Source organism: Schistocerca piceifrons, chromosome 5 (assembly GCF_021461385.2).
Source record: "Schistocerca piceifrons isolate TAMUIC-IGC-003096 chromosome 5, iqSchPice1.1, whole genome shotgun sequence".
Taxonomy (NCBI): Eukaryota; Metazoa; Arthropoda; class Insecta; order Orthoptera; family Acrididae; genus Schistocerca; species Schistocerca piceifrons.
Window position 1 is genome coordinate 535383856 of NC_060142.1, and position 20973 is coordinate 535404828.

Genomic DNA, 20973 nt, shown 5'->3' on the forward strand with positions numbered 1-20973 from the left:
GCAATGGTAACTTGCTTGAGAGTGCTTACAATTATAGAGAAGATCCTAGAATGACAGAGTATTTTTAATGAAATAGAATAATTAATATGCTCATAAAATGAAGGGATGGAATAAAAGTTTCACATTAATTGTATTAACACAACTTCGGGCCCATAATTAATATCCTATTACAATATGAGCATGAGAATCCATGAGTGCCTATCTAGGAAGAAAATTTTGCTCAGATTAGTGGAACAAAGGCCTTATCAAAGCTAATGACATTATGATACAAGTTGATTCATGATAACAATTCATTAAATCCATATTGCATTATCTGGTGGCATAGCTTTAGATGGGATGTATACAGTAACACTGTGAGAGTAATTCAGTATAGATGTAATGTATGTAATCAGATTTTAGTTCACATATTAAAACATGCTGTACAGGTGTTTCAATTAAAAGAATGGCCACATACACATAATAACTGAATTGGACTTGCATATATGAGGAAGTCAAGGTTATACATCCGCAACTGCCTAAGCCATATCTATATGTATAATGGAATTTTGGATGCTGGCAGTGCCCATTGTAAACCATAGGTGGTTACACAAGTCACAATCTCTGGAAAAAGCCTTTGTGCATTTCCTCAAAGACAGAATATTTCTCAGCTTTAAGTTGGTGTATTCTAACATTCAAATAATTATCATCTATTGTGCACTTGGCACAAGTTTTACACATGGTATATGTGATAACTTAAAACTGAGATTAAACTCCATATTGAGAACTTTAGCAAACATTGCATATTTTATGGATTAAATTCCTGAATCTTGGCATTCTTTCTCCTACAGGCGGTGCATTTCGACCAGTTTTCACACTTTTAATGTATACATTATTTGTATTGTCTTTCTGTGTATAATGACTTCTGTATTTCAGAAACTTATTAATGTAGTATCTAACAACATCCAGTGAGGCTTCACTAATTTTATGCTCAACATTGCCACGGTTTCCACATCTTGTTTATAAGCGACTTGTCAAGATGTCTTGTATTAATTTCTTTGATAACTTCATCACTATCTACATCTTCACGAACATACGCATCTTCAGGTCTTCTCTAAATGTAGATACTCTTTTCCACAAAGCAGCAAATAGGTCACAAATAGCTTTCAAATGTACTCTAAGCAATGAACCAGTTGCCACTGTCATATGATAAGCAAATGAGTCTATCTTCTGCTCACTCCCGCGTAATTACATTTTTTAGCATTGCCCCAACTGCAATCCTTCCACTCAATAACACTACTGAGGTATTTACTTCAAATGTTGTACTCTTGCAGCTTGTAAAACCCACAAAATAATAAGTTTTTAGAATCTTCGTCAAACACTGAATAGCTACACCAACTGAGGTTAGAATAGTTTGATTTGTTTTTACAATTAACATCCAGGTCCTTTTTGCTTAGCTGTTACTTTTTTCCTGGTTTTATCATTCACATATTTAGGTCCACTGTTTCTTTTCATCTTTACATTTTCTCTCTTCTATGTCTCTGGGTTAGGGATACATTTTTACAACCACTTTCGACGTCCTCTGATACAGAAGTTCCATGTTTCTCTGAAATAGTACATAGCACGTATACCAGAAATACCACTTCCATTGCCAAGAGGCATAACACATACATTATAAAGTGAGGCACAATATCAATTAAGGTGCAGTGTGCATAAAAGAAGATATATAAGAGCAAAAATTAAACAACAAACAAACCCTTCTCATATGATAAAATTTACACAACCATCTGTAACATTCCATGTTGAGAACTCTGCTACACACATACCAGAAAACAATAATAAGGGGTGTAGCTCCTCTTCTCAGTCAAAATGCTGATAATGACATATTTCTCAACTTTGAGAATCTACTGCATAAAATGTGTGAGCTATGCCACGCCATTCTAGTTCACAACAGACAACAGGAGTATACTAGGAATGGTAAAAACTCAGCTTTACACATTTTGTGGAATTGTTTCATCTCTCAGAGAGAGTTCAATTGTACCTCAAAGCAAGAGATCAAATTGATTAGCCCAGAAGCAAAAGCTGCTAACTGCATGATAAGCGAAACTGAGATAATAGCGAAAAACTTGTCCTGTCCAAAGTTAAAGACTCCATTTCTTTAAAAAAAAGTAAAAAATAATTAATTATTGGTATTAATAGCTTAAATCTGTGATTATGTTTTATATGGTAAAATCTTCAATATTAGCTTAGCAGTTTTTGCATCCAATTTATGCAGTTAGCAGGTTTTTCAAAACTATAAGTCCAATTACAAAACAAATATTTGGTTGCAAAATCTGCTATTTGGTGACATGTTAGGAATGAAATTTAATTATTGTGAATATAAAAAGAAAACATTTTATTTCAAAGAGAAGTCTGCAAATTCTACAAAATTGGCATACAAAAATATGAAAGTGACATCATTTTACCAGGAAAAACTGATTTTTTTAATGTCAAAAAGAGAGCAAACTTACGTTTTCTTTAAGAAAATACAAGACTGTGCTTTTGACATCACAAAATACTGTAGAAAATTAAATAAGCTCCAAAGTGCAAAAGAAGACAAAATGTTAGAAGATGAATAAATTGGTGGAAAATTGCATCTTAGTTAAAACAGCGACAATATGTTCTAGAAAATTAAATTGGCTGAAAATTGCTTTTAAGTGGCATTGACTTGAAAACAGTTCATGAACTCAAAATCGCTTCTGGCTTCTTCCTTGTTCGGAGGGTTGGCAGCAGCAGAAGCAGCTCTAGGAGTGTCTTCCTGCTCTTGAAACACCTCGATGTAGGACTTCAGTTTGTCAATGGTCGCCCAGTCTTCACCCAAGTGGAACTCCAAAAGCTTTTTGACATCTCTGAGTTTAGCTTACAGAAGCTCTACACCTGCTGTGGTTGATGTTGGGTCATTAGCTTTGCTGGACGCTCTTCCCCTCTTCAGCTTCAAAATTCTAGAAGGGCCCTCCACAAACTAAAGTTTCTTGTTTTTGCTTTTCATGAACATGACCCTTTTTTTCCATTTTAAATATGTAAATGCGTTACCAGTAAATGCCAGTTACCAGTCACCAAGCCTTCCGCGTATTCTTTCCAGTCTTGAATGGGACATTCATTTTGTCCTAGACGTACCACTGCTGCAAATTTCTCAATGCATATGGATGGGTTTCCAATGACACTCAATTTGCAAAGTTGTCTTTCAATGTTACCAAAAACCCTGTCAGGCAGGACACATGAGTGGCCCACTATTGGGAACCACAGTTCTATTTCTTCTGGACTGTCAGGAGCTTCGTGGAGAAACCAGTGAACTAGCAAGCTGATTGTAGCTTTGTTTTTATTCTGAAACCTACACTTGCTGAAAAACAACCAAAGTTTTTTCTCTCCCCCGAAGTTTAGGTGAATTAGTCTATGGTGAACCACTAATGCTATTTGGTTTGAGATTCTGGCATATTAATGTTCCAACGAAATGAACGAAAAACCACATCTGTGTTCTGAGGGGACTCCAATGAGCAATGGCACACTTCACAGTTGTAAAGATACATTTCATGGGAATAATAGGCTGCTTGGTCTGGCACTTTTGATAGTACTAGATCCTTTTGATGGCCGTAGCTGAGAATTATTTCATTCTCATTATCTTCTTTCAGTACTGTGTAGAACACGTCAGCTCTAATTCTGTGGACTCGGAGCTGGGTTTGCAGGCTCTCCTTTTTAGCACTTCGTTTTTCCACTTCAAAATGATTTTCCACTGATGGGCCTTGTCGAGCAGGTATCAACACATGGCACACCAAAGCCAATATTGAAATCTTGGCAATAAATGCTCCTGTAGTAATTGTATTTGACAGAGTTTTCGGTGTTCTCTTCAGAATACACGGTCCACATCTTTGTTATGCTCAGTTTGCTACCTAAATAGACTCTTTGGGTGATGGTTCCTTGTGTGTACCAATGTTCTAAGGGGATGAACTTCTGAATGTGATTTTTCACATTCTCTTGGTTCTTATGTTGCTTCTTCTCATCTCAGTGGGAACTGTATTCTGTCTAAAATTTTGTAGCACAACCTGCAAACCCTATCTTTTTTAATTTGTAAAAACTGACAAAAAGGCCACTTTGCTAACAGCAATGTTTTTGATATCCTTGTCCTCTTTTTTTGGTGAAGAAAAATGGGTGGTGATTGTTTGTTTCCTTTTTTGGTCCTCGTTGGATCTTCTTTTATAGGACACGGCAGAGAGATGTTGAGCTACATAATTGTTCTGTCACTCTCAGGTATTTTTCTAGCAGAATGTTTGCTGAATTTTTCTTACATCTTGCATGGTAAGTTCATCACATATTAATTTTCCAAAGGGATGTTTACAATCAGGCATCTTTGGAAATGCCTTGGGTTTGTATCTCATGCTCACGTAAGTAGAATCAGTAATTGGTGACGAGGGAAGGAAAGGGGGGGGGGGGGGCACATCACGAGTCTTGAAAAGTAGGCAGAAGTCTCTACATGCAGATAAAATGAAACAGATAGTAAGTACTACAAGCTAAGTTAAAAAGAAAAAATCACATAGCATGTATAAAAAGGTGTGGACAAACAACATGATTCGTAGAAAATTGTCATTTATTACTGCCAACACTCCTCCCCCAGTGGTTGCTTTAAAGCCTCCCCAATGGACAATTCCTGTGAAACAAACTGGGAGAAATCTGGCAACAGTGTAAGTGTACTGCACAGCACAACTATGCGTGACTGCATGCACTCCTTGCTGCCCACTACGAGATCTACTTCATTTTACACAAATTTTCTTTAGTTCTGTTATGCACTACACACTTACTTTGTTGACAGATTGCAACCATTTTCAGTTTTGCAGGAATGTCCACTAAAATGGTCAGAACATTCCACTGTGAAGACGAGAGCACAAATCATACCACAAATCTGCTGAGGTTATGAAATAGCAATGTCAATACTGTTTTCATTACATAACATTGCTTTAGTAATGGTTTTCACATTCTTACCTTTCTGTTTTGGAAAAATTTCTCATCCACTGATCAGGACACCTCTTCCTTTTACAGGAGGGACCACTGCCCTCTGTCTCATTCTGGTTACTTGCAACTACTGCAACGAGTTTGATTTCTTACAGAATTCCTACTATTTCAATTACTCCCACTTCGTTTGCCCATTTTCTGCATTTAAATCGACCACAAAATCACTCATTTTCTTCAAAAAACTCACACACATCTGTCAACAAACAACCTGCTGATCAGCTGAACTGTACTTACAGGTGTATGTTTCGACAATGCATTTGCAATAAGAGCTGCTTTGCCGTGCACGTGTTCACTACAGCGCAACCAATTTAATCCTCAATGAAAAAATATCCCTTCTACTCGTAATAAACTGACAGGTAGCTTTGAATGTCTAGACTGGTAAGTCTGATGTCAGTTGGTGTGTTCTGTATCCAGACATGGCATGGCGAGCACCTTGACTGTTGAACTTGACAGGTTTTACAATTGTTTGACATTTAGAGTGTTTTGCACCTGAGGACAATGTGCAGTTATAGGATTTTGCAACTGAACACGATTTTCTACAGGCAGTTTCTACAGTTTATAGTGGATATTGCAACCTGAAACCTAGTCCCTCATGCAGGTGCTGAAAAAAAATCTGTGTGGCCAAATGTCCAACTCAAAATCCACAAAAAATGTATTTAGCTGCTTTTGCATCTGGGCTATTCAATTGTCTAAAGACCTAGAACTACTATTTATCCACTCCCTGAGAGTAATTCTAGCCCCCCCCCCCCCCCCCCCACACACACCTCTACAGCTACATTATGCTGAGCTTTTCTACAACTTGACTGGGTTGAGGCTTTGCTTTTGACCAGTTCGGTAGTGGCCATTCAATTGGCTGGACAGCTAGAGTTGGTAGTGATGCCTATGTAAAATTTTGTGCTGGAATTGCAGACGAGCTGGCACACCAAGATTGTTTTCACAGGTGGCCCTGCGTCTGATGGGATGGGATAGGATGAGCCTTTGACAAGACTGGGGCACAATGAGCTGGGTGGGTTTACATAGGACAGGTGTTGTACCTGAGTCTTCCACGAGGAAGGTCTCTTATATGGCAAGGGGTTTGAAGGTGGGTGTGCGTGTGGATAAAGTGTAGATTGGATAGACTGTGGAGCACTGATCTGGGAGGGGTGGGCAAGATTGTGGGTAGGCCATCTTCATTCTGGGCATGGTGATAAATAGTCAAAGCCCTTGTAAAGGACACGGTAAATTGTTTCAGTCCAGAATGACAATGGTTGATAAGTGGAGTGCCTCTCTGCATCTGTTTCTTGGGGCAGGTGGGAGGATTAGGGGTGTGTGAGGATATGGCATAGAAAATCTGTCTGTGGACAAGATTTGTATGATAGTATGTACCTGTAAAGGCCTTAGTGAGATGTTCAGCATATTGGGCAAGGAATTTCTTGGCAGAGCAGATGTGTCATCCATGAGAGGACAGACTACATTAGGCATATTTTGGTGAGGAAAGCATGACAGTTATGAAAATGCAGCTCCTGTTAATGGTTAGGGGGTTTGATATGGACAGAGGTATGGATTTCATCATCAGAGAAGTGGCTGCCAATGTCCAGGATGTGGAACTTTGAGCTGAGGAGGACCAGTTGAAGTGTGTGGGAGAGTGTGCGTTGGGGCCTTTGGAAGAATAAGGATAGGTTATCTGGGCCATTGGTCCATCATGAATCGTCAATGAATGAAGCAGACAAGTGGTTTGGGTGGCTAGAAACATTTCCTCTAGATGGCTCACAATGAAATTTGCATAGGATGATTTCATGCGAGTGTCCACAGCTGTGCCAACGGTATGTTCAATTATCTTCCTCCCAAAGATGTAGTAGTTATGAATGAGGCTATAATTATTTAGAGATATAAGGAATGAGGTATCGGGTCTGGAGTTGAAATGATGTTGGAAGAGGTAATGTTTGATAGTGGCAAGCACAAAGATATGGGAGAAGTTTGTTTAAAGGGAGATGGCATCAACTGTAACGAATGAGGTCGAAGTGGTGATGGTGTGAGGATAGTGGAGAGCCAGCCTAGGAAGTAGTTCACATCTTTAATATTAGAGGCTAGGCTACAGGCAATTGGCTGGAGGCCATGATTAACAAGAGGAGAGAGTGTTTTGAGTGGAGCACAATAAACAGCTATAATGACGCATGTAGGGTGTTGGGTTTATGAATTTTGGAAGCAAGCTGAAAGTGGCTATTGGAGTGAGGAGGGAGATGCAATTTGGGGAAAGATTCTGGGATGCCTCCATGGATTTGGATAGGGACTGGAGGATGCTATGAGTTGCAGAGGCACTTCATTGAGTGTTGATAGGTAGCAATGTTCTGAGATGGGAATAATTTGAGAGCTTTTGAACGTGGTGCCTGGAGTGCTCTTCCAGGTACTGGAGGGTGAAGGTTTCAATATGGAAGATATGGTGTAGATAGGTGGCAATGCACAGTATCGATATCTTGTGGAGGGAAAAGTGGTGGCCACAGATGCCTGAACCATGGAGATTTGATTTGCCAGTATCAAGTTAGTATTTTGTTTCTTATGCAGGAGATCAAATCGTATCAAGGACTCTTGGAGCACAGGTACATTTTAGTGAGCACAGTCCCAGGAAAACATTCACACCATGCACCTGCTACTAACACCACTCAACAGACACAAATGGGGCCACTGCTGCTATGGCTTTCATATTGGATAAAAACTGGTACATAGGACCCATTTCCCAGATATCACAAGGATTTAAGGATATTGATATTAACCACATGTCTCCTGGTGAATCACAAGTCCTTTCATGGTCCAGTAGGAAAGAAACTGTTTGGGTCCCCCTTTTCCAATGTTATTTGTAAGGGGGATGTCTTCTACAAAGTCACAGTGCATGGTTGTATAAACTTGAAAAATAAGTGCTACGAAAAGATCTTATTTGTCCCCTTTAGGTGAATTTACTTTCCTTTTTTTGTTTTGATGATGTCTAGGAAAACAATGTTATATACAAGGTGGAAGAATTTTTAAAATACTATTTCCCTCTTTATAGTTGAATTTGTTTATGAAACTGCTCTTTGCTGACTGTGTGTGTGTGTGTGTGTGTGTGTGTGTGTGTGTGTGTGTGTGTGTGTAACAATGCAACAAATTGAAATATCTCTTAGTTTGCATCTTTTTTTTCACTTCAGTCCTTTTCTTAACTTAGAGTAACAGAATACTCGTATATCACCACATTCTTGTAATTCTTTACAATGAAAAGACCTTTAACAGTGAAATACATTAACAAAAATGACTGACAATGGTTTCCATCTCTCACCTACATACAGTTCTGACCTACAGGTCAACAACAAATAGTTCAGGAACGATTTTATCAATTCCCTGTAGTGTTGAATGTGGACAGTACGTGTAAGTGGCATTTTCATTTCAATCTTTGCCAATGAACAAAGTGAGTTACGATATTCCTTTTTTGCACATATGACAGCTACCAGCTATGTACAAGTTTCATTAAAAAATCAAGTTGAAATTCAAATATTCAACTGTCTGGGTAGACAAGACTTTGAAATTCACCAAATTTGACATTTTTTTCCCAATGGCCATCTTTAAGTGAAGGTAAGAACTATTAATTGCAATGCCAAATGCTTTCTGTTATTATTTATGCTTAATACTAGGACTAAAATGTAACGCACTTTTTTATACCTTACATCAACTTAGGGGCCACCATACTCGATGCATATTAGGTCTGTAGCTTATCAACTCGTTACTAAGTGGTAGCCCTCTGAAAATGGGGAACTTGTGCCTGACTGATGATCAGGTACACATCTTTGAGCTTTCAAATCTGAATTTATCAAAAATGGGCAGAGTTATGACAGTCACTTGGCAATTTTACCATTAAGACATGCAGATATTCATGTACCAAATACGACATTCTGAAATGTTCACCTTATCACCCCCTGTAAGATTACACGAAATGACTCCAAAGTGGTCAAAAATATTGTAACACATACAAATGTGTGCATGTGTGTCTCTGCAGATTTCATTAGACTGTAGAACAATTTTGTAAGTGTGTTTTAATCCATTAGCTGCTTATTTTTCTGTAAAATTTGTAGAACTAATGGAATTAACATGAATGGTTATACTACACAAGGACAAACAATGAGTGCCTCGCTACCAATAGTTACAAACAATAATAATAAGAATAGGCCTCCGGTATGTTCTGCCAGTCGTGAAAGGCGACGAAAAGAACAAACCACTAATAGGGCTAACTCCCCTTTTAGTGTGATTACCTGGTTCAGGTCAGAACTAAAGAAGCCTTGGACAAGCGCCGTCATGGTCGAGGATGACGCTTGAACCCTATGCCCGCCCACAATGGTAACGACACTGTTAGCCAACTGGAAAATGATTTAAATCCAAATAGAGGTGTTTTGCAGGATATGCTTCCTGCAACCACCCTAGAAGGAAAACAAAGACAGAGGACGAGATGGTCAGATGAAGTTAATTGACACCTCATGTTCTGTTATTACCAAGCAACAAACCTAGGAACCAACACAACTGGATACAGATCACAAGTATACACAACATTTATTACCAGATACCCGGAATTAAAATTTTTAACAGAACAACAACTAGCTGATCAGATCCGTGTAATAATAAAAAATAACAGGATAACCCAGTCAGAATTAGAAAACATCAAACAACAAGTACAACAAATACTGGAACAAAATTATGTGCAGTCAGAAGAAGAAGAAAATACAGTAATGGACTCAAACATCCCAGAGCAAACAAACAAAGAACAAAACGCGTCAATTAAACAATCAGAGGAAAACGAAATCTTAAGACAGCCACCAGAACAAGCGCAAATAGAACACGAAGTGACACACATGTTAGATATAGAAGAGAAATTTCAGCTGACATATATAGAATACAAAGACACAAATACAGACATTAGACCATTCTTGCATAGACCACCAAATAACCCACAAGTCGAAACAACAATAACAACTATCAACACAATCGTACACAACAAAATAAATGAAAATACAACTATGGAAGAGTTACAACGACTGGTTTATGTAGGAGCACTCACTACACTAAATATACACACTAGGCAGAGATCAGAACCAACCAACACACGGAAGAAACCCACAAAACCAGCATGGCAACACAGGCTACAGATCAGAATAGAAAAACTGAGAAAAGACATTGGACAGCTAACACAATTTATAAGAAATGAAATATCAGACAAAAAACGAAAAAGGTTAGGTAAAATCTCACAACAAGAAGCAATAGAGCAATTAGATGAAAAGAAGCAGAAATTACAAGCATTGGCCAAACGACTTAGAAGGTGCAAAAAAAGTGAAAATAGAAGGAAACAAAACCAAACATTCAACACAAACCAAAAGAGATTTTACCAGACAATAGATAACACACACATTAAAATAGACAATCCACCAAACATAACAGACATGGTACACTTCTGGAGCAACATATGGTCAAACCCGGTACAACATAACAGGCATGCACGGTGGATACAAGCAGAAACAGACTCGTACAAGATGATACCACAAATGCCTGAAGTGATAATTTTGCAACATGAAGTCACCCGAGCAATTAATTCTACGCACAATTGGAAAGCCCCTGGAAATGATAAAATAGCAAATTTCTGGCTAAAGAAATTCACCTCAACACATTCACATCTAACTAAATTATTTAACAGTTACATTGCAGACCCATACACATTCCCTGATACACTTACACATGGAATAACTTATCTGAAACCTAAAGATCAAGCAGACACAGCAAACCCAGCTAAATATCACCCCATAACATTCCTACCAACAATCTACAAAATATTAACTTCAGTCATTACACAGAAATTAATGACACATACAACACAGAACAAAATTATAAATGAAGAACAAAAAGGCTGCTGCAAAGGAGCACGAGGATGTAAAGAGCAACTGATAATAGATGCAGAGGTGAGATATCAAGCAAAAACTAAACAAAGGTCGCTACACTACGCATACATTGATTACCAAAAAGCTTTTGATAGTGTACCCCACTCATGGTTACTACAGATATTGGAAATATACACAGTAGATCCTAAATTGATACAGTTCCTAAACATAGTAATGAAAAACTGGAAAACCACACTTAATATCCAAACAAATTCAGATAATATCACATCACAGCCAATACAGATTAAGCGTGGAATATACCAAGGAGACTCATTAAGTCCTTTCTGGTTCTGTCTTGCTCTGAACCCACTATCCAACATGCTAAATAATACAAATTATGGATATAATATTACTGGAACATACCCACACAAAATCACACATTTGCTATACATGGATGATCTAAAACTACTGGCAGCAACCAATCAACAACTCAACCAATTACTAAAGTTAACAGAAGTATTCAGCAATTATATAAATATGGCTTTTGGAACAGACAAATGTAAGAAAAATAGCATAGTCAAGGGAAAACACACTAAACAAGAAGATTACATATTGAATAACCACAGTGAGTCCATAGAAGCGATGGAAAAAACAGATGCCTATAAATATCTAGGATACAGACAAAAAATAGGAATAGATAATACAAATATTAAAGAAGAACTAAAAGAAAAATATAGACAAAGACCAACAAAAATACTGAAAACAGAATTGACAGCAAGAAACAAGAAAAAAGCTATAAATACTTATGCTATACCAATATTGACCTACTCATTTGGAGTAGTGAAATGGAGTAACACAGACCTAGAAGCACTCAATACACTAACACGATCACAATGCCACAAATATAGAATACATCACATACATTCAGCAACAGAAAGATTAACATTAAGCAGGAAGGAAGGAGGAAGGGGATTTATCGACATAAAAAACCTGCATTATGGACAGATAGACAATGTAAGAAAATTCTTTCTAGAACGAGCATAAACTAGCAAAATACACAAAGCAATCACTCATATAAATACATCGGCTACACCACTGCAATTTCATAACCACTTCTACAACCCTTTAGATCACATAACATCAACAGATACGAAGAAAGTAAATTGGAAAAAGAAAACACTACATGGCAAGCACCCGTATCATCTAACACAGCCAAACATCGACCAAGACGCAACCAACACATGGCTAAGAAAAGGCAATATATACAGTGAGACGGAAGGATTCATGATTGCAATACAGGATCAAACAATAAACACCAGATATTACAGCAAACATATTATTAAAGATCCCAATACCACAACAGATAAATGCAGACTTTGCAAACAACAAATAGAAACAGTAGATCACATCACAAGCGGGTGTACAAGACTAGCAAATACAGAATACCCCAGAAGACATGACAATGTAGCAAAAATAATACATCAACAGCTTGCCTTACAATATAAACTTATAAAACAACATGTTCCCACATACAAGTATGCACCACAAAATGTACTGGAGAATGATGAATACAAATTATACTGGAACAGAACCATTATAACAGATGAAACAACACCACATAACAAACCTGACATCATACTCACCAATAAAAAGAAGAAATTAACACAACTAATCGAAATATCCATACCCAATACAACAAATATACAAAAGAAAACAGGAGAAAAAAATTGAAAAATACATCCAACTGGCTGAGGAAGTCAAGGACATGTGGCATCAGGATAAAGTTGACATTATACCAATTATACTATCAACTACAGGAGTCATACCACACAATATCCACCAGTACATCAATGCAATACAGCTACATCCAAACTTATATATACAACTACAGAAATCCGTAATTATTGATACATGTTCAATTACCCGAAAGTTCCTAAATGCAATATAACATATTGTTGTTGTTGTGGTCTTCAGTCCTGAGACTGGTTTGATGCAGCTCTCCATCCTACTCTATCCTGTGCAAGCTTCTTCATCTCCCAGTACTTACTGCAACCTACATCCTTCTGAATCTGCTTAGTGTATTCATCTCTTGGTCTCCCTCTACGATTTTTACTCTCCGCGCTGCCCTCCAATGCTAAATTTGTGATTCCTTGATGCCTCAAAACATGTCCTAGCAACCGATCCCTTCTTCTAGTCAAGTTGTGCCACAAACTTCTCTTCTCCCCAATTCTATTCAATAACTCATCATTAGTTACGTGATCTACCCATCTAATCTTCAGCATTCTTCTGTAGCACCACATTTCGAAAGCTTCTATTCTCTTCTCGTCCAAACTATTTGTCATCCATGTTTCACTTCCATACATGGCTACACTCTGTACAAATACTTTCAGAAACGACTTCCTGACACTTAAATCTATACTCGATGTTAACAAATTTCTCTTCTTCAGAAACGATTTCCTTGCCATTGCCAGTCTACATTTTATATCCTCTCTACTTCGACCATCATCAGTTATTTTACTCCCTAAATAGCAAAACTCCTTTACTACTTTAAGTGTCTCATTTCCTAATCTAATTCCCTCAGCATCACCCGACTTAATTCGACTACATTCCATTATCCTCGTTTTGCTTTTGTTTATGTTCATCTTATATCCTCCTTTCAAGACACTGTCCATTCCATTCAACTGCTCTTCCAAGTCCTTTGCTGTCTCTGACAGAATTACAATGTCATCGGCGAACCTCAAAGTTTTTACTTCTTCTCCATGAATTTTAATACCTACTCCGATTTTTCTTTTGTTTCCTTTACTGCTTGCTCTATACCGTACAGTTAAAAGGAAGTCACGTTTGATCAAGGTCTGCGTAACTTTCCATTTTTGACCAGACATAACATCTGAGAAAAGAAAGAAATAATAAGTAATGCAACGTATTTTGCTTCTTGGCCAATTTCACTAGGAAAAAATCTGGAATTTGTTGTAAATATTGTGGAATATTTCTGCTTCAGCCCCTCTAGTTTCATGAAGTTCCAATAGGTGGTGCTGCTATACGTAGTCTCCGAAACATATCTAATTGAGGTGCGTTCCAACTAGAGAGCTGCACCCCATTTCTTTTGGTGGAAAACCACAGTATCATAGATTTTTCTTTGTGCTTGTGCAGAATATCTACAGAGATATGGAAATCAACAAAAGCATGAGGAGTCACTGGCCAAGGCATACGTCATCATTGCAAGGTTGTAGAAACCCGTCCAATCTCCTGTGTGCCGGTTGGTCCACACAGCTGTGACTTCTGCAATGCTGGAACGGGCAGACACACTCAATCGAGTTGATCAACAGATCACAATCCAACACCTCGCAGCACAATTGGAAGTCTGTTGGTAGTGCTGACAAACACATCTATAATCAATGAAGACCATAAAGAGCAATGAAAGACTGTCTCTGCAGAATGGTTTGCCTGTTATGAGGCTGATACTGACAATTTTTTGTTGGTCATCATCACAGGGGATGAAACATGGGTTCATCTCTTCGAAGTGGAAACAAAATGGCACTCCATGGAGTGGCACCACACCACCTCTCCTCCAACGAAAAAGTTCAAAGTCACAGCCTTAGCTAGTAAAGTTATGGCAACGGCCTTCTGTGACTGTGAAGGGGTTATTCTATTTGATATCCTCCCTCAAGGTGCAATGATCAATTATAAAGTGTACTGTGCTACCCTCTGGAAACTGAAGAAATGACATCAGTATGTTTGTCACAACAAAAATGAAAATGAACTTGCCGGCTGCTGTGGCCAAGCGGTTCTAGGCGCTTCCGTACGGAACCGCGCTGCTGCTACGGTCGCAGGTTCGAATCCTGCCTCAGGAATGGATGTGTGTGATGTCCTTAGGTTGGTTAGGTTTAAGTAGTTCTAAGTCTAGGGGACTGATGACCTCAGATGTCCATAGTGCTTGGAGCCATTTGAACCATTTTGAAAACGAACTTTTCCTTCTCCATGACAATGTTACGGCTTCACACAGGTATGCCTATCCAAGAGGATCTCACCAAACATCACTGGGCTGTTCTTCCTCATTCACCCTACAGTCCAAATCTCAGATCTTTAGATTTCCATCACTCTGTGGGAAGCAGTATGTGGCCAATGGGGGGGTTATTGACAGCTCCGACATCAACCAGTTGAGTGGTACCATGCGGGCATAAAGGTCCTCCCAGTAAGGTGGTGTGAGGCCATCACAATGAATGGAGATTAGATTGAAAAATAGGGTTTTGTAGCCAAAAGCGTAGGGAATAATACAGTGTATTGAAATCCTGAATAAACAAACCCGCTTTCAGACAAAAGTGTTGCGTTACTTACTGAATGCCACATGCAATATAGAACCACAGCAGACTCGGGCACAGGAATGACGTACATTCATGTGTCCAATATTTTACTAGTATTTTGAGTACAAAATGCATTGTTAGAATCAGTAAAGCAAAGGTGTACAAGCGACTGGGAAAGACACTATCTTGAATCAGGAGTTAGAAATGCCATATCGTCATCCACCTGTTTGAGTTTCAGTATTACATTGGAATCCTTGCCATGGCAACAGGTAATTACTTGTTCTTTTTCTGCCTTGTATGAAGGTGCTTAAACCTCTTTTATGCTCACATTCTGAAATGTAGGTGTTTTTGTGACGAACATTTCTCATTACTTTCGAGACCTTAATGTGAACTTCAGTATAACCCTATGCATTGTATTAATACTCATATATGGATACACATATACTAAAGACATTGTGTAGATGTTATGAACAAATAAATCGGCATTGCCACGTAAAAAAAAAAAAAGGTTAAAAAATATACATGCCAATATACAATATGAAAATGATCTAACTGAGAAAATGGTCAAAATACTTTACATACAAATAGCAATGCATGTGATACATGTTTCTCGTAAACTTGTGCTCAACTACCTTGCTAAGAAGACACAATCAACGCCTTTTATCTTTCCTTCAATGAGTGCATCTGACGGTTTTCCAAATGGTGTGTCGACATGAACTTCCTTCTGATCCTCCAACAATTTTGGGTCTGCAAGGCCAGTTCCACCAATTATGCCAATCTGTAAAATTTATAAAGCTTACAAATATATTCAAATAATAAAAATTCCAGGATAGAGTAATGACAATAATATGAAAGTATAAATTGCTTGCTACACACTGCATAGAGGAGCCGTTGTGTCGCAGACAAGCATAATAAAAAGGCTACTATACATTTAAGCTTTCGGCCTGAACACCTTCTGAAGTACGCAACACACACACACACACACACACACACACACACACACACACACACACACACACACACACACATTCACCCAAGTGCAACTCACACACCCATGACCACTGCATCTGAGCACTGAGGCCTGCCACTGGATAGAAACAGTGGTCATGTGTGTGCGAGATGTGCTTGTGTGAATGTGTGTGTGTGCATGTGCATTTTCTTTTTAATTACTTCGGAAGCCCCTTTGGCCAAAAGTTTAAATGTATAGCAGTCTTTTTGTTGTGCTCATCTGCGACTCACCGTCTCCTCTATACAGTGAGCAGCAGTCTATCTCATCTCTTTTGAATGTAGAAAAGTGACACTTTCTCAAAGCTGCCGTCTTTCCTCTTAGCTATTAAATACACATTTTGACTAGCAGCACACATTCTGTTAATAGAAACAAAAGTCTTTGAATCAATTCCTGTATCAAGAGGACTGGTGACATGAGCCCTCTTGTTACATTGGGTGCTGATACCCAGCAGCTGTACACCGATTCCACAGTGAGTTTAAACAGTAAGTTCAAATGTTCCATATCTGCCTCATGAGCAGCAAGAGAAATAATGGTCCACCCAGGTAGAGCCCAGCTTTCCTGCGTAAGTCTTATATAACTGAAATGCAGCAGGTTCCCCAAAGGCTGCTCGCTAATGACGGTTCTTCCTCAACAGCCATGCATCTCTCAGGCACACAAGCATGCCTTGAGATTCACTTTTTTTAAGAGATTTTTATCATCCTTACAAGCCAGATAGTTAAGCTGAGGTCCCCATTCCTTGTGACACAAAATGTTCTATGCCTGTGAAAGATGGTGGTTGTTGAAGCATGCCCAGAACTTACAGTTACAGAGTACTGACGGCATTCATTCCTCAGATTAGGAAATCTAGGTTGGCCAAGCCTGTAACCACGAAACAAAAGCTGAGCTCCCTGATGTGCTCAACATTTCGCACAACCCAGTGGAGGAGGGAGGAGGGGGTGGGGTGGGAAGGCTCATGTGGTTTATTGAGTGCTACAGACATGGTGAGCATTACTGCTCAAAATGGTTTAAATGGCTCTGAGCACTGAAGGACTTAACATCTGAGGTTATCAGTCCCCTGGACTTAGAACTACTTAAACCTAACTAACCTAAGGACATCACACACATGCATGCCCGAGGCAGGATTAGAACCTGCGACCATAGCAGCAGCGCAGTAGCATTACTGCTCCTAAATGAAATTAGAATATCACAGAAAACTATGAGAAGACTTATTAGCAAAGAGGGACACAGATGATGACTGGGCTAAATTATAACAAACTGCCTGTAAAACTGTAAATTAATCAGAGCATCAAAATACATATGTATTTTCCTCCACAAGATATAAAATCTTGTTTAGAAAAAATTAAAAATTGAGTAAGGAAAAATGATTCATGAAAATAATTTTTTTTTTTTTAAATGGTGAGTGCAGACAATGAATTTATTAAGGATTGGAATGTTAGGGTCAACACTTGTCTGTCCCTTACTAGCTTAGAAAGCCCACAGTTTCTAAGAAAAGTACTGTATTCCAAAATAAGTTTGAAAAAATGTAATTATGTCCTACATCTCCAAAAGCAGTTTAATGTTAGCAAAAGTATTAAAAATAAATTTTCAAGTAGCTATGACTATGAAATGTTTTCCCAATAGGTAGCCTGCTAAAATAATCAAATGATGTTTAGCTGAACGGTGGAAAAGGCACCAACATGCTGCTGTCAAGTCGTTTCACAATAAGGAGCCATCAGAGAAAAATTACTGATGCATCCCACTATTGTCTGCATTTTCAAAAATGACTCAACTGAACAGCCGGAAATACGGAAGCGTCCGATCCCACCCATCTGCTTTGACCCATGACGTCACAAATATGGCGGAAACAAAAACAAACACACACACTTTCCACAAGAAGCCTAATGACACTACCAGGACAAGCGCGGGAAATGGGGTCTTTTGGGTGGGGGGCAAACTAAATATAAACAAATTTAGACACCTTGCGTAGCTACAACGTGTAAGTGAAGACAGCCATGCATGAATACCCACCCACCTCCCCAGGGGTCGTAACCCCTGCAACCCATAGAAGATAAAGATGCTTCAGTAGCTGATTAGTGTTTTTTGTCTTTAAAAAAAAAATCTCACGAGATAGAACGAACAGATCAGAAAAGTAAATAAAATAAGATAAAACAGAACTGGAGACAGCCACACGCAAACCAAACTCCGCGCCGTCATGACGTCACACACGACAACACCCTTACGTCACGGAACAAAGCCTACGCGTGGGATCGGACGCTTCTGTCGACCCGAACAGCCTATACTTACCCCAGAAGATGATGTACTATAATCAATAAATCACAAAGGGAATGTAGTCTGACTGGCTACAGCTTTCGGAATTACAGAAGCATCCGATTCCACCCGTCTGCTTTGATCCATGATGTCATCGATGTGGCGGAAACTGTTAGTTCCAGCGTATATAATACGGCGACAATGACATCACTACATACACGCTCCAACGAACGTGAGCAAAAATAAAAATGACAAAATAACATCTCACTCCAAAACTAAAATGGAACTAATGGGACAACCGCTAAAAATTGTGAGATTAGGGCGAGGACAAGCTAAATATATAACAATAAAAAACACTGCACCATCCTAAAACAAACTGAATTAAATTAAACACTCCGCTACACCAACAAAACCACAGGAATCTGACATTTCCCTACATCAATTAGCTCAGTCGCAACCATCAATACCAAAAAATCAACCTACAACCACAAAAAGTGCAATCGGACATTTCCCTTGACAACCACAGTTGTAGATACCAAAAACCCATTCCTAAAGCTTCGAAAAGTGGAACCAAAACCCTAACAACTCAAAAACTGAAATACATGTTAATTCCATGAAATAAAACACAACCGACCTGTCATAAATATACAACAGAAAAAACATCACAATTACTATAGAACAAAACAAAAAGTACTTACCAACAAAAGCCTCTGGCAATACCACCTAGGTTGGCCACCACACGCAACACGCATCTGTGCAAACACACCAACACACAAACGCACCCACGTTATCAGACCAACTACCTAAACTCAAAACCACTTTAGCACGATGACAACCAAAACTGAAATGAACCAAATACCACATGTTAAACTCAGCACGTCCACATCCACCACCAGAGGACACAATCAAATACAGCAACACATCAACAAACACAACCAATTCAAAAACACTACGCCGTAGTGACATCACACACCACAATACCATTACGTCACTGGTCGACGCAGACGGCTGGAATCGGATACTTCCATTGACCCCGGCTTTCAATTGTGTTAATTGCGATATTTCCATGCAAACGATAAAACATTATATGACTGCAGAGATAGCAAGTTCATGATTTTTATAGGATCTGCACGATAAACTATTAAATTGTGAGGCAGAATTGCTGGCCAGTAGGCTGACTGACTTTCAGGAAGCAAAATGTGTAGTATTGCTAACAAACACAAATAAATGTAAAAGCACACATGCAAAAGTAGTGTCTGAGTTTTGTGTTGGACACACAATGATGAGCACTCCAAATTTGAAACAATAAGACATTGTGTACCATCAGGTTCCAATATACAGAAGTGAACTTTAACTTGCACTGTCAGACAATGTGAATTTTGTCATATTTGTGGAAGATAGTAGGCCTATTACTGTAGGAGTGGTACCAGGCCGCTTTCTGAAAAGGCAACTCATGCAATATTTAAAACTATCAACAGATGGTTCAACGTAAATGGATTATCCATACCATTAAATTTTGCTGACTCAGTATTGTATATACAATTCAGTATTTGTTATAGACCTGTATGTGGTAGAAAAATAAGTTTCTCCCACAAAGAAATACTACAAGCAGAAGTGCTAACTTTCTGGACTACAGATACCCCGCAACCTTAATTCGAAAATCTATTCCCTGGAATTAGTGAAGCAACTTGGTTCAGCTATGTTTGGAGTGGGTAGACCCTAAATGCGATTATTGTAATAAGCGATTTAAACGTGAAGAAATTGCACCACTCAGCAATTCGCATTCACATTCGTTGGCTTTGCCAACTCTCGACAAGTTATAAGCTTACAACCTAATCTACACTTCTGACTACACCAAGACATTAAAATGCAATGTCCAATATTATTATAAAATATTCCGATGATGAATAAAACAACCAATATGCGAAATGATTCACAGATTACAGCTCAACGTGTCTGGCGTTGTTCTTCCCAGTGCGTGTTTCTATAACCTATATAATTTTCAGTTTCTTTACACCTTTCTATTTGCAGAACAGAAAATAAAGGACTAGCAATAAATGATAAAATACCGGTCTCACGTAACACTAACCTTAATCTTGTACTTCGACATCGTATACCACGATAGGTCTAACTCGTGTTGCTTGTTTCTGAGTTTCTGACTCTGTCAGACAGCAAAGTTCCAAATTTGTCGGGAAATACCCGCGCAATTCCAACATAAACAAAACCATGCGACACGTGATTCTCAGCAGGAGAAACAGATGCGTGAGAGTATGTTGACGACAAACATTTGAAAAATAAAACAGCGGCAGCAGTGTCATACGGAGATTCACTCTAGATGGAGAAAAATGTTGTATTTCTAGAAAGGGTTATGTGTGTAGCTGTGTACTTAGAAGAGGCACAGATAATTCCATGTAATAAGTCAGTTACTTGTTTCAAGAGCTGGTGTCACTGCTTAAAATTGATACTTTTCATATGTGTAATTTCAAAGTTGTCACTTGTGTCACGAATGGTGTCACGGGACTTGAAAGCAGAG

At 38.6% G+C, this 20973-nt stretch overlaps 1 protein-coding gene across 2 annotated transcripts in view; it reads right to left on the reverse strand.

Moving 5' to 3' along the window:
* LOC124798121 (S-methyl-5'-thioadenosine phosphorylase) overlaps positions 1-20693 on the reverse strand; it is a 38558-nt gene extending 17865 nt beyond the window's left edge. The window contains exons 1-3 of one of the 2 annotated variants that reach the window (XM_047261378.1): positions 20530-20681; positions 19139-19281; positions 15817-15962 (exon numbers count right to left, since the gene is read on the reverse strand). In XM_047261378.1, coding sequence (XP_047117334.1) covers positions 15817-15962; positions 19139-19192 — 200 coding nt within the window. In that variant the 5' untranslated portion in view covers positions 19193-19281; positions 20530-20681. Of the gene's footprint in view, positions 1-15816; positions 15963-19138; positions 19282-20529 lie in introns of both variants that reach the window. The other variant, XM_047261379.1, reaches the window with a different exon arrangement.
* Between the last annotated feature and the right edge of the window lie 280 nt (positions 20694-20973).